Consider the following 13,416-nt stretch of genomic DNA (forward strand, 5'->3'; position numbering starts at 1 on the left):
TTGGAAGCATTGTTTGCTTACTTCTTAATTCTCATTTTTGATGGGTTGAGCAGAGGCTCTAGATTTTTCTAGTTCTGTCTCAATTACTCATTGTCAAACCACCAGTTTAGATTTTGTGTTCAGGAAATAGGGACAGGTGAAGCTATCAGGTGGCTAAGCCCTAGGTAAATGAGTTGCTATGAATCCTGAAATGTTATAAGGCAAATGGTATGCTGTGGCCATGACAGCTGAACTCAATAAGTGAACTTTAAAACAGATAAGCTCCTTTTGCTGTTTCCCTTTCCAAGAATATGAAGCTGGCCTGATGTCAAGCAGTTGGAGAGCCTTCGAGATGTTTAATTAAATCACAGACTCAGTGTCAGAGCTGGCTGACTTTCAGGAATCTAAGGCCCTAGCAAAAGAAGACATAGTTTTGCCTCTCTTGTTGATTTCCTTATTTATGGCCTTGGAATAAAGAAGATAAAGCAAGTCTAACAGTCTTGTCTTCCGAAAGTGCAGTTTCAGGCCATAAGAAAATTTCACTGCTATCCTTAGACTTCCTTCCCTCAATTTTACATGACATTTTCCAGGCTATACAAAGCAAGACCTTCTTTGCAAAGGGCAAACTCCGTTGTCCCACGGCCATACTGTACATGTGTCGGGGTAGGTGTAGGGGGATCAGTGTTGTTATTCACCAATACAAGGTGGAATCAGTGCAGCTAGGAGAGAAGAGATTAAGGAAAGAAGCTGCGAAGTCTGCTAGACCTGGGTTTAAGTCCTGGCTTCCTGCTTATTAGGGTGTAACCATGGTCACAGTACTTAATTCTCTAAATTTGATTCCTGAGCAATAAAGTGGGGAATGATAGTATTGGTGCTGTTACAATTATGATAATGTGAAAAACAACTAGGAGAGTGCCTGGCCCAGAGAAACAGCTAAGTGACAGCTCTTATTATGAACAAAAATGAATGCTTTAAACCTTGAGATTACAATATTTAACAAGTACAGACACTTAGTGCAGCCTGTTATTGACTTCAAGCAGTCTTTTGATTTTGTTTTTATTTCTGTGACATCTTCTCTTATTATGACTTTCTGTTGGGTGTCTCTAACTCTGGTGCCTTGCGAAGGCCAGGAGATATTCCAGACAAGCTAAAATTCTACCTTTTTGTGAGTATAAAGGCAATGGGGCCATGTATAAGTTGGACCAAACAAAGAGTAATAAAACAAAGTAAGAGAGTTGTAGCTTTCAGAGGGAAAGATAAAACAAGAAAGGGCTGGGGCAATGGATGTGGTATTGAGATGCTGGCACCAGGAAGCAAGGAAGAAAACCTCCAAACACATTGTGGTTTGTTAAAACACTGAAGACTCTTAAGTGCTACAGTGGCAGGCAGTGTCACCCGACCAGGCAGTAGTGTCCTCCACAGCTGAGGAAGGGGAAGTAGGGCCTAATGATTGCTCCTGGAGACAGAGAGTCTGCTGTCCTGGGCTTTACCAGCCTGGCTTGTTGGGTAACCTTGAGCAATTTATATCCCTACATGGACAATTTCCTCAAGGTTCTCACGCAGTCTGATGGGTGATATATTTGTTATCTAAAGGGTCTGATGAAGATATATTTGTTAAAAGAAAATTTAGAGGAGAGTCCACAAACTGCCCCTCCAGACATACTTGCTGGTGGGTTTTAGGATTTTTAAACATTAAATTTTAATGCATTTAGACAGGGCTTGGTATTTTCTAATTCACACAATATCTACCATCTTGAGTCTTCACATTTGGCTCCTGAAAGCCCCTGAGTATATGACTTCTGATTTCAATGGATTACAAACCAGATTGGAATTGCTTCATTTACAACTCAATTCTATTTCTTCATCAACTACATGCAAATATGTACTTCTAAAGTTTCACAAAACAAAGATTTTGCTGGCCTAACTGTAATTTGCTCTATAATGACATATTTTTTTTCTAGAAAATATGTCAAAAATTACAATTTGACTTTCCTTGTAGTTCATCCAAATTCTAAAGCTTTAATGTTATTTGAAAACATAATTCAGCACCAAGTATTTTTTAGGTTACAATCTAAGTTGCTCATAAAATTTAATCTCGGCCTCGATCGTTTTGAGGAGAAAACATATCACTAAGTAATAATGATCTTCAGTCTGTTCTTTTACCACTTCCCAGAGATCTCCTAAGGCACTCTGGAAAAGTCAGAAGTAAATTAGACTCCCACATCTAGTAACCAAAACACCAGCATCTTTAGCATTACCACAGTGAAGTATGCAGATCGTCATGAATATTTACACCTTGCAGGGTCCTTTGTGCACAACTCGGAGAAACAAATGGCATTTCCAGTAATAGTTTATTGATTTCCAAATGCACAGGGGCGCCGAGTCCGAACATCCTGGGATAGCAGTAAATCTCTCTTACAAAATAATTTACAGTATGAAAATGATATACTGAAACATTAACTCAAATGCGTAATTCCCTTGAAAGATTCAGTGTTCCCTTGTTTAATGTAAAGGGTGGAAGGGGAAGATGACTAGGAAGGGAATGTGACTATGCACAGGAAAATAGGCAGAGGACAATGAATTCATTGGTTCTCCCCATTCATGCAGTGTGGCCTGTCACTGTAGAAAGACTGGTCAGATTTAACTCTCATTAAGTATTAGTCCCGTCAAAGTCATATCAAGCCCAGTATGGGCTCCGTGGCTTTTTTTGCACCAATGTACCCACAAATATCTTATTTTCATTTTTCTGCTCTGGGCCTTGTTCTGTTGTTTCTGGTATGTTCTCAGTTCCAAATGATACTATCTTACCAGGCAGGCCTCCAGAAGCAAGAACTGCCTGAGTCTTACGGGTTCTGGAATGGGACAGGGTTAGGGGGCTTCATAAGCACTGCTGGATAAAGGCAATAATAATGAGATCTGAAGTTTCCCCTATGGGCCTTCTTCTTCTCTTAGGGCTGGGCTGGACTCAATCCATAATGAGATTTTTTTAAACATAAAAATCTGATGTTGTCAGCACACAGTAAACATGCAATTCATTTTCTTATTGAGAAGCATGTATTGAACGGCCATTATATGAATGTGGAATTTCAGGAATGGCAAGATAATATTTTCTACTTGGGGAGAGAGGACTTCCTAGACCCTGCCACTACTACATGATCATGAATTCTGCATTTGTGCCCTCAGGTCTAACTTGAGTAGTTAGACTCTCAGGTCACCAAAATGGCTGGGCATCCAAATTTCCTGTGTTATTAAACATCTTGGAGGAGGGCTGGAGTGCAATTTCCTTCAGGGCTATCACTTTGACTCAGTGCTTTAGGAGCTAATAACTTTGCTAGAGAATTGCTCTTCTTGTAAGCAAGTACCTAAGCTCCAACTATATGGCGGCACTTGTAATTAGGGCTGACAGAAACCTCTGAAGTAGTATGCAAGATAATGAAGGGGCTGCTTTGCGTTTTCCTTAGTTCTCAAGTATTCCATATGTGGTGTGTGTGGATATATATGTATGTATATACATATACACACATATCACACTTGTCATTTAGTCATTTATATATAGGTACACACAACCACCACCAACCCCCCACCACACATAAACAGGCATCAGTAGAAGAGTCCAGATTCACTGGACTTTGAATCGCTACATCCTCACAGAGCACACTGGCGGCTAGCTTTACTGAAATAGGAAGATTTCCTTTTCTACAGCAGAGAAGCTGCCAACATTTTCAAATAAAGTTGAGTAGAGAGCAGAACACCCTTTACTTTTACTACTGCTGCAAACTTCTGTACCCTTGAAGGTCAAGAAACACCTTTTTATGGAAGACGGCACAAAAAAGGAAAGGTTCTCCCAGCTCCTGGGGGTGGGCTCAGGTCAGCAAGGTGTACTTAAAGTATCTGCTAAAGGAAAGAAATAAGGGTACCACAATGCCATTTCTGAGCCCTAACTACAACTGTGAAATGTCACCTTGAAAAAGATTCATAAATTGGGATGGTCAGAGTGCAGTGGGAAAACTGGAAGCCTCTTTATCCTTCTGTCTTTAGGTGGACCAGGGTATATGGTACAAAGTACCTGTCCACAGAATTAGGGAGAACTGGGTTCAAGATCCGGCTTGAGTATTTCCTACCTGTGTAACTTGAAGCAAGTGACTCTAATGCTCCCTGTCTGTTTTATTATCTAAGAAATAGGGTGTCGTTTAGGGCCTGGCTCACAGTTGTTCCTTAATATAAGTTATTTCTTTTCTTGAGCTGTCAAAGCTGAGACTCCAAGCACTTCTTGAGACTGTCCTGGATTTAATGATATCAAACCAAAGTCCCCCCTCAGCATCCAGAAATTCAGCATTTGAAAGGTAGCTAGATATTGCTGAGTATCTGATTGATTCTGGAGACATTCATTACCTGCCTCCCTTGGTGACATCTCCTTAGGGGTTTCTGCAAACCCTGCAACCTGCAGCCAGGCAAGACACAACTCTGAGCTCTCTAACTTTTACTAACCTGGCAGGAGGGAAGCCTCATCATGCTGGGGCTTAAGGCCAAGCAGCATGCTCCAGTTCTGGGGGAAGGTGGTGCCACTGCAGGAAGCATCCTAGTTCTTACATTGATAAATGCTGCTGGCAGGAACTTAGGAGCCTTAGCAAAAGCTGCTGTACTGTGTTTAATGCTTCCCTGGTTAAAGTTTTATCAGGTGCTGAAGACAGCAGGAGCCTATAAAGCAAATCTCAAACTCTTTCTAAGTAAAAAGCAAAAGTGCTTTCCTTGAGGATTACAGAGATATGATAAGTTACTGAGACAGGTTAGCACATATTTTTATATTTCCATTTATATCCACTGCATAAAGGCTTGAATTTCCCAAATACTGATTCAAAGTAATAACATATGATCAGATATGGACAGCCAATGATCTGTCCATTGCTAATATAAGGCTACTATTTGGAGATCAAACAATGATTATTGGGGAAAGACAACATGCTTCTAAATCCTAAAATCTTTTTAATCTTCTGATATTTAAACTTTGAGAGTGACCACTGGTCCTTCTTTTAGGGTAGTTTTGTTGGATATGATTGGAGGTTGTAATTAACGGTATGCCAAATTCTCCAGTCTTTGCAGAGATAGGTAAAGCATCAAAATTGTCTTAGCCATTTCTTCGCCACAAGTTTGAGAGAAAAACACTTTTTTTTTGTTTTAAACATTTCAGACTCTATTTAGCCCCAATATCCTGACATCTTTAGTGAGTTATGACAATCCTAACCCAGACGCATATATGCCTGGGAGCTTCCTGGCCTCAAAGGAATAAATCATTTCACAGCATTCACAAGACTGAAAAATAAATAGGACTCCTACAGTAAACAAGTATTGTTTCCGTTTCAAAACCATCCTGCAAGCACAAAAATCAGCTGGCCCTAATGCTTGTAATAGGTACACAGGTCACATGCAGACAGGCAGGTGGGAAAAGGGATTTTCCCCTAGTGCAGGCTGCTTTGGTTTTGCCTTAGACGCACTAGAAGTCTAGGTCCCAGAGTCTGCATGGATATGGTTCCCGTTGTATTCCTCATAAGTGAACACCAAAATACCATAAAGACAGAGAAGAGTGAACACATAGCCATTTGCAAGTAAGAAGTACCTTTCAAGATTCCTATTTTATCTTGACAGTCTACGTGAATGAACATTTTATTCTATAATATAACTTTTATATAAAAATAAAGTCATCTCCTGACTCCAAACTATTTGGTAAATAAAACTGATGCTTCAAGAAGATGCAGGTTTTTAAGTTTGCAGTTTTATATTCCCCTAGCACATCCCTGCTTACTTGGGAGTACAAAGCTTGGTTGTAAGAAACTGTGATTTGGGTGTAGAGAAAAGTAAGGAAGTCCAACTTCGAGTGTGTCTCTGTTACTAAGAGGAGAGCAAGATCCAGGGTGTGGGAGATTTGATGGTCTGTGGGTGGGGGGTGCCACAGGAAGAAGGGTTCTGGTTAGAGTTAAAGGAGGGTATATATCTTATCTGCTGGGAGATGAGCTGAATTCAGAACACATGGAGTGGCAATAATTCTCCCTCTACTGCATTTAAGCCAAACTAGGCTAAAATGGGGGTGGGACTAGCAAAAACCTACACTGAAAATTCCCATTTGGTAATATACATTCCAGCCCTTAATACTGTGATAAGCCCATAAAACCTGCAGAATTCACCCAAATAATTCTGGTTCTATTAGATCCTTTAGTGACTATTTTGGAAATTCAAGCAATTTGAATTCGGAAATACTGATTTCAACTGTTAATCAGGTTTCTTTGGTCCTTTTTCCCCTCCTAGGGTCATTTCCTTTCCACCTCCTCAATCATTTTTTTTCACTTCCACAGCACTGAATTAGGAATCTCAAGTCCTGGATAACTTCATATACTAAAAATATCTCTTCCTAACCTTGAACTCTTTCTCCAACACCTTTTCCCGGTCATCCATCTTAATTCATGGCACATTTTCACAAACATAGAACTGGACTTTTAGGGGCTGTCTACATGAGTCAGTTTGGCCCTGCCTTGCCCGCATTTATTTCATGCTTCAATATGAACAAAATTGGGTTTTTGTTAATAGCCAGGGAGAAAACTCTGACTTTCCTTCAAGATTATTCCAGATCCTTCCTAACAAAGCGTACTGTTTGGCTGTAAAATATTTTAGGGGCTGGCTTTCCTGAGTAAGTTCAAAGCAGCCGTTGAGGGATTACCTGAAGGACCCTTAATTGCTCCTGGTGGATCAAACGGGCTCTTTTCCTTGACCTACCACAAATAGAGGATGAGAAGCACACAGTCAGTAAGCGTAAAACTGGTCATCCCTTGGAGAGATAGGTGCCTGCTGTGGATCTGGGGACACATCCGGTGGAAGTACGTTTGTTGCTGAGCAGCTTTCACAGAAATCAGAAGCCGTTACATACACGCTGTCACATACACACGAGGGGAGGGGACGATTTTCCACTGGGGGTAGTAAGCCTTCATGTGTCCTCTTCTTCACTGGCACCACTGCAAAAAAGAAAAAAAGGAGAACCAGGTGAGTTAAGATATCACAAGAAGGGAGGCAGCCTAGTTTACTGGTTGATGGCATAGGCTTTATGTCAGACATACCTGAATTTAAGTCTTAATACCACAATTGAGCAATATGGCCAAAGGAGAGTTACTTAGTTTGTTTAAATTGATTTATCTGGCCACAGGGGGAATGATGATAAAACACACTTTGAGTTACTAGAGGATTAAATAAAAGAATACATATAAAATGCACAGTACCTGGTATACACTAAGTGAGAGCTATTTAAAGGAGCAGGTGAGAGTCCTAATTCTGTTAAACTTAACTAAAAAAGTAAATAGCTGGTAAAAGTCAGATGTATGATTTCCTCTAAGCCTTAAGCCATCTATTAGGAGAGAAAAAACAAGGAAAAGCTACTATCATCCACACTCTCAATGGCACTTTGCACTTGGAAAAAAATCCAAGATTTCAACTCATGCCATAGGGACATATCCACCTCATCAGAGAAGGCCTCTACTTAGTAGGACTCCCTGGTGACTCTCTTATTTCTTTCATAGGTCTTATGACATTACATAATTTATTTGTTTGTGATTTACTCTTCTCTTTACCCCTGACTAGAGCATACAAGAATAGCACTACTATTTATTAACAATGTATATCTAGCACTAGCACTGAGCTGGGCATATAGAAGTGCTGCATAAATAATTGTTTTTAAAAAGGAAGTGAAATACAAACAAGAAGAAAGGGAGGGAGGGATGGACACAACTGAAGGGACTGGTCAGTCATTACTGCCCTGGCCAGGGTATACCAGATGTTACGGACGTTTCAGAGGCCAAAATGGGTTGTCAAGCCCCAGAGGCATGGCTAGTACCTCAGCTGCTCAGAGTTACAGCACCTCTGGCTTGGTCCTGGGAGAGAACACTGTTGGTACAGGGATCGGGGCAAGAAGAAGGCAGAGCCTGAAAAAGCAGGAATGAGCATACTCCGAAGGGCAAAAGTATGTCTATATAAAACCTACACTCTTTTGCATCCATTTGGGAAAGACTTTAAGGGAAAATATCTTAGGCAACAGATTTCTAGAACTTCCACTAAAGGCAGAAACATTTCAAGAAACAGGTTCTGCAAGTTAAGGTAAGTGTATGCTAGGAGCCAAAGAACCAACTCAATAATCTTCAACATTTCGAATTGCACCCTATTTCCACTCCCTTTTCCTGCTGGTTATACAATCATGGGATGAAGGGTGCATGCCAGCAAGAGCTGGACAGTGGGCTGTCATTAAGGAGCAGTATCTAATAGCATCTGTCCCAAAGGGAACAAAACGTCTTTTATGAAAGCTTCTCACCAGAATCAAGGCAGAGCTGGAACTGGCGCCATAGTCTCCCCCTTGGTATTATATCCAAAGCAAGCTCTCATTGTTCTCTTGTCAGTTTTATTTCAAATATGAGGGCAGCATAGTGACTCTGCCCTAAACTGCAGTTCACTTTTTAGCCTTCTTAACTTGAGATACATAGTTTAAACGTTTAAACGTTCACGAACCTAATGAAACTGTATACAGAATTTTATCTGTGTGTTCCTTTGAGAGACGCCATACTTTTCATCATTTTCTCAAAGAAGTCAACAACTCCTGCCAAATTGGAAATAATCAAATTATAAATAAACTCCTTTCCTGTTGCCAGGTTCTTTATTGTAAGATCTGGAGAGTGGCTTGGGAAAAAGGTCTGAAGTCCTGACCGAGAAAATCTCTTCTCATTAACTTAAAAGAGACCTGTTCTTGGGCCTGAAACTTATCTCACAGTTTAAAACATGAGATCTTAGGATACTGGCATATCATTTACTGATTATGTCATTTGCTAAATATTTATTGACTGTCAACCATGTGTCAGTCATGATGCTAGGTGCAATAATGAATAAGATGGACACAGGAGTTGCCCTCTAGGACTTTAAAGCCTAGTAGGTGAGATACAGGCTGGGGGAGGGAGGGAGAACCTTTTATATTCCATAACAGCATCTTCAAAGAAAGCATCTTATTTTTATAATAACCCTCTTCTCACAATAATAAAGAAGAAAAGAGGTTATAACTGAATCTGTAACATAGAGCTTTGCTCAGCTTGTATGCGGTCTCTCCTGAAGTATTCAACAAGATAATTAGTGTGTGGCATCCTCTCCTCTCCTGAATGTTCTTACTTCACTTTGTATATAAGTTAGTCTATGTTCACGAGATTATTTATTTACTTATTTATTTTTCAGACAGAGTGTCGCTCTGTCGCCCATGCTGGAGTGCAGTGGTACGATCTTGGCTCACTGCAATCTCCACCACCTGGGTTCAAGCAATTCCCCTGCCTCAGCCTCCCGAGTAGCTGGGATACAGGCACATGCCATCACACCCAGCTAATTTTTGTATTTTTAGTAGAGATGGGGTTTCACCATGTTGGCCTTGAACTCCTGACCTTGTGATCTGCCCACCCCAGTCTCCCAAAGTGCTGGGATTACAGGTATGAGTCACCATGCCCGGCTGTTCATGAGATCTTATCTTAAATAGTCTATAAAAGTCTTCACTTTCTGCAAGGGAAGTAATATAGCCTTCCACCTCAGCCACTTATAGTGCTCGTCTGAAACATCTAGCAGTCACACTGAGACTTATAACTGGAGTGGGACGTCAGAGGTTAATAATGGCTGTTTTATTAAAAAAAATAAAGGTGTTAGGCAGACAACCCATTCTACAGCAGGTAATTACCAATGAGAGAGGCAATATTACATAATTACTTTCATGTCACCAGCCTGAACTAGGTTCAAATCCCTTTTATGAACTAATAAACTGTGGGAACTTAAGTAAGTCACCAACCTCCCTGAATCTCAATTTCCTCATTGAAATGCTATCTTCCAAGGTTACTGTGGAAGCTTTATATGTTTTATGCAATACAAATGATAAAAAATGTTGCTCCTCTTCTTCAACCCACCTTCCTTCTTATCCTGAATAAAAATCTGCCTCTTCCTACCTTTCCCCCAATGTTCCTAGTTCTGGCAGCTGAAATGCTACATTCGAGAACAAGTGTGTTTCTATCCCCAAATGCCCTTCGAATATCTGGAGAGCAACAGTACCCTGCCTTGCTCACTTGGAGAGTTTTTTAATGACAACCCCAGACCTAATGAAATACAGGTACTAAGTAGAAAGGTTGAGTTATCACTCTGACCCTTCTAGGTGGCAGGTCTCAAGAAAAGTCATGCCTGCCAAACACTGGTGAGAACAAATGCTGAGTGAAGTTTAATTTAGTTAACCAGCCTTAGCTCAGTCACTGATCTAGCTTGAGGATACTGCTGTATCTAAAAATGGTGGCCTTAAAACTGAGGTATGGATACCCTTGTGGTATGTAATTACTTTCCAAGAAGTATTTGGGCCTGAGTAACTTTAAGAAAAATAAATGTCCAAATCCTTAACTTCCACATACACTGTTTTGTAAAACTTACTTTCTCAGAAACATGCCTGTGCTCTGTAAGGTTCTTGTTTCAGCCACTCCCACTTTCCGGATAACCTTACTCCCACACTTCAGCAGAAATGCTACCTCTCACCCTTCTGAATCTTAGCACGTAACAATTTTAGAATGTCTCCCTTAGAGGAGTCCTATGAGAGAAGGGCAAGAAATAATAAGAGACAGTCTCTTTTTTCACCCAGGCAGGAAACTCTTGGCAAGGCTGTATGTTTTCTCTACCTATCCATCAATCTAACACTTCAAATTCAGAAGTGAGATAGATAGTTGTCATGAGGTGTGTACTAGTATTTATTTGAATTGAAAGAAAATGAAATCAGACTTAATCCCGACAGAAAGCAAGTCTGATTTGGCTGGATGGTTTGGCCATCAGAACTGGCTTTGCCAGTTAGATTATATAGTACATCTTGCCTGTAAATTTAATAAGCTAAATTCAGAGTACCAAGGTTTTGACAAAAATCTATACAAAAACTCATATAAACTACATAATGTCAGCAATCACACCATTAGCAACTATTTACACTTGATATATAATTTCAAGAATTAATTTAAAAATGGGCAAAAGGCACATACTTTTTATTTCTTTTAGGTGATGTCAAACCAAAAAATTTAGCTAAAGGAACTGGGAGCTCCTAAATTATGACTAGGAGGGTGGTGTGAAATTTAACACTTTCTTGGTTGTGGGTAGGGGTTGGGGTGACAGAATGAGACTAAGGTATCTCAGTCAGCAGAAAGCTGTATCCCTTCTGAGTTGGGTGCATGGTCTGATGTGGTGCCTGTGGAACTGAAATGTCAGAGACATGCCTTAAGCCCCACATTCAGACCCTAAATACCCGCTGATAAAATGATTATATTTTATCATCATCATTTTACAGTGTTTCACTGTCTGACAGTTTTGTAGTTAGGCTGTATAGATATGCAGCTCAGTTTTTCAGCTTCTGTCCCCAGTGCTGTAGGAGTATAAAGGGGAAGTTAATAAATGTGGCAGCAGAAAAAATAGTTTCTTTTCCTAAGCATATAGTATAACTTAATGTGACTTGGCCTCACTCATGTCTGCTGAGCTCTTGGGTATTTAATTAATTATTGCTGTAAAAGGATTATTTAACTCAGGAAGATGGACAAATTAAGAGGTATTGATAAGGGAGGAAGGCTAGATTCAGCTGAAATTAACAAATATTTAATATTCTCCAAAAATTATGCTGCCTGGGCACTGTACAAGGAGCTAATTGGGAAGTCTCACTAAATGTCTGAGAAAGTGGTTGCCTAGTGGCAGTAAATGTGCGATCAGCACCGCTGGGGAGATGGACTAAACGCTTGGATCTAGGGACCTTTCTCTACCAAACAGAGTTCCTTCTTTGTCCCCTCTGTCCCACACTCACCTCCCCCAACAGCCTGGGCTGAAAATAAGGGGGTTACTGTGCTTTAAGGGATCTGAACTTAATAAAGCAAAATGTCCTTAGTCTATTTTAGCTTAACTGAGAAAAACATGAAAATACTACAGTTTTAGTCCTGGTTCTGCTGTGTGACTCTGGGACTCAGTATCCTTATATGAGAAATTAGGATGCCTTGCATTTTAAGCAAAATTTAGGAAAACTCCACACCAGACAAAAGCTAATAAAGCTCCACTCCAACATACAGACTTGCTGAGCTAATTAATTTGCTCTCATTTATACAGCTGTCTCTCTTAGCTTCCTGTGCCCCTCTCCTCTGTCACCATAATCTGAAGGAGAGCCTAAATGTTCCAAGTCCTTTCACCTCTTTTTCTGGCTGGGCCCAAATACTGAGTTGATGACTGATACTGCCTGATCATTACCTAGTGCAGACCCAAGAGTAAGTTCTGCCATAAGCAAAAGCCTCATGATTCTTTATTTCATCATGAGTCTTAAAAAAAAGTTGGACTTGGCTCTAGCCTCACTGCAATTCCTTCTCAAACCACAAGGGCTTTTCTCTCTCTAGTTTGCTTCTACTTTATCCTACAAGCCTTCTCTCAGTAATGGCCACTATTCACAGAGGACTTAATGTTCCACGAACTGTGCTAAGAAATCTATAAACATTAACTCAGTAATAGCTTCTGGTATTATCTCCATTCTACAGCTGAGAAAAATGAGGCCCAGAGAGGCTACAAGAAGTGCTTAAGGTACACAACTTGTAAATAATAGACCTAGGTTAAGTAATCAGACTCTAGAACCCTCAGAAGTGAACTGAACTTGCATAAGAGGTGAGCCTGTATTTTTCTGACCCCTAGTTATCTAGCTGGTAAGTAGCAGCCATCTAAGTTTTCTGAAGCAGAATGTTTTCACCTGAAAAAATGGGATATTAATACCTACCCATCAAGAGATGGAAGATACAAGCAAGTGCTTTTTTGAGATGAAAAAATGCCAGAGGATTACTATAGAAGAAGAAGAAATATAGCCCTGAGTTTGTCTCAGCCCTCACAGCTGACTCTGTCTCTCCAGACCTATTAAGGGACCTCTGAGAGAGGCTTGGGTCTCCAGCATGACCTCAAGCCCATACTCTGACCACAGTGCCATGTTTGATTTCCATGTTCCTTGTAGCCTATTTACTGTTTTTATAGTTGGCTACCTTTCTTGCACTTGGCAGGGCTTGTGTGGGGATGGCCTACTTCTATGGAGGATTAAAAGGAGCCAGCTGGCCTGCTAAGGCCGTGCCCTGCAAGAGGGAGGTGGTTGAATGGAAGTAACAGGCAGGCTTGTAGCCTGCCAGTGTCCCGTCTGCTCTCAGAACTTCCTTCTTTAGGACTGAGTCCTTCACTGCTGCTGGATTTAGAATGGCATCATTTACAGCCTTTTTAAAAAAAAATTCAAAGAGTAACTTTTTCTTTTTTATTGCTTTTTACTTTCTCTAACAAACAAGTATTCATTCCATAAAAAAGAAAAAAATTCCATTATATTACCACCAGGGATAATCACCATTAACACAGTGAAGTATA

General features: G+C 40.4%; 1 protein-coding gene across 1 annotated transcript in view; it reads right to left on the reverse strand.

The window, feature by feature from the left end:
* Window positions 1-2,311: 2,311 nt before the first annotated feature.
* Window positions 2,312-13,416, reverse strand: part of TRIM44 (tripartite motif containing 44) — a 128,740-nt gene continuing 117,635 nt past the window's right edge. The window contains exon 5 of the mRNA XM_032283557.1: window positions 2,312-6,980. Coding sequence (XP_032139448.1) covers window positions 6,953-6,980 — 28 coding nt within the window. The 3' untranslated portion in view covers window positions 2,312-6,952. The remainder of the gene's footprint in view (window positions 6,981-13,416) is intronic.

The sequence above is a fragment of the Sapajus apella genome, unplaced genomic scaffold, assembly GCF_009761245.1.
Source record: "Sapajus apella isolate SASKATOON/1434 unplaced genomic scaffold, GSC_monkey_1.0 scaffold14, whole genome shotgun sequence".
NCBI lineage: Eukaryota > Metazoa > Chordata > Mammalia > Primates > Cebidae > Sapajus > Sapajus apella.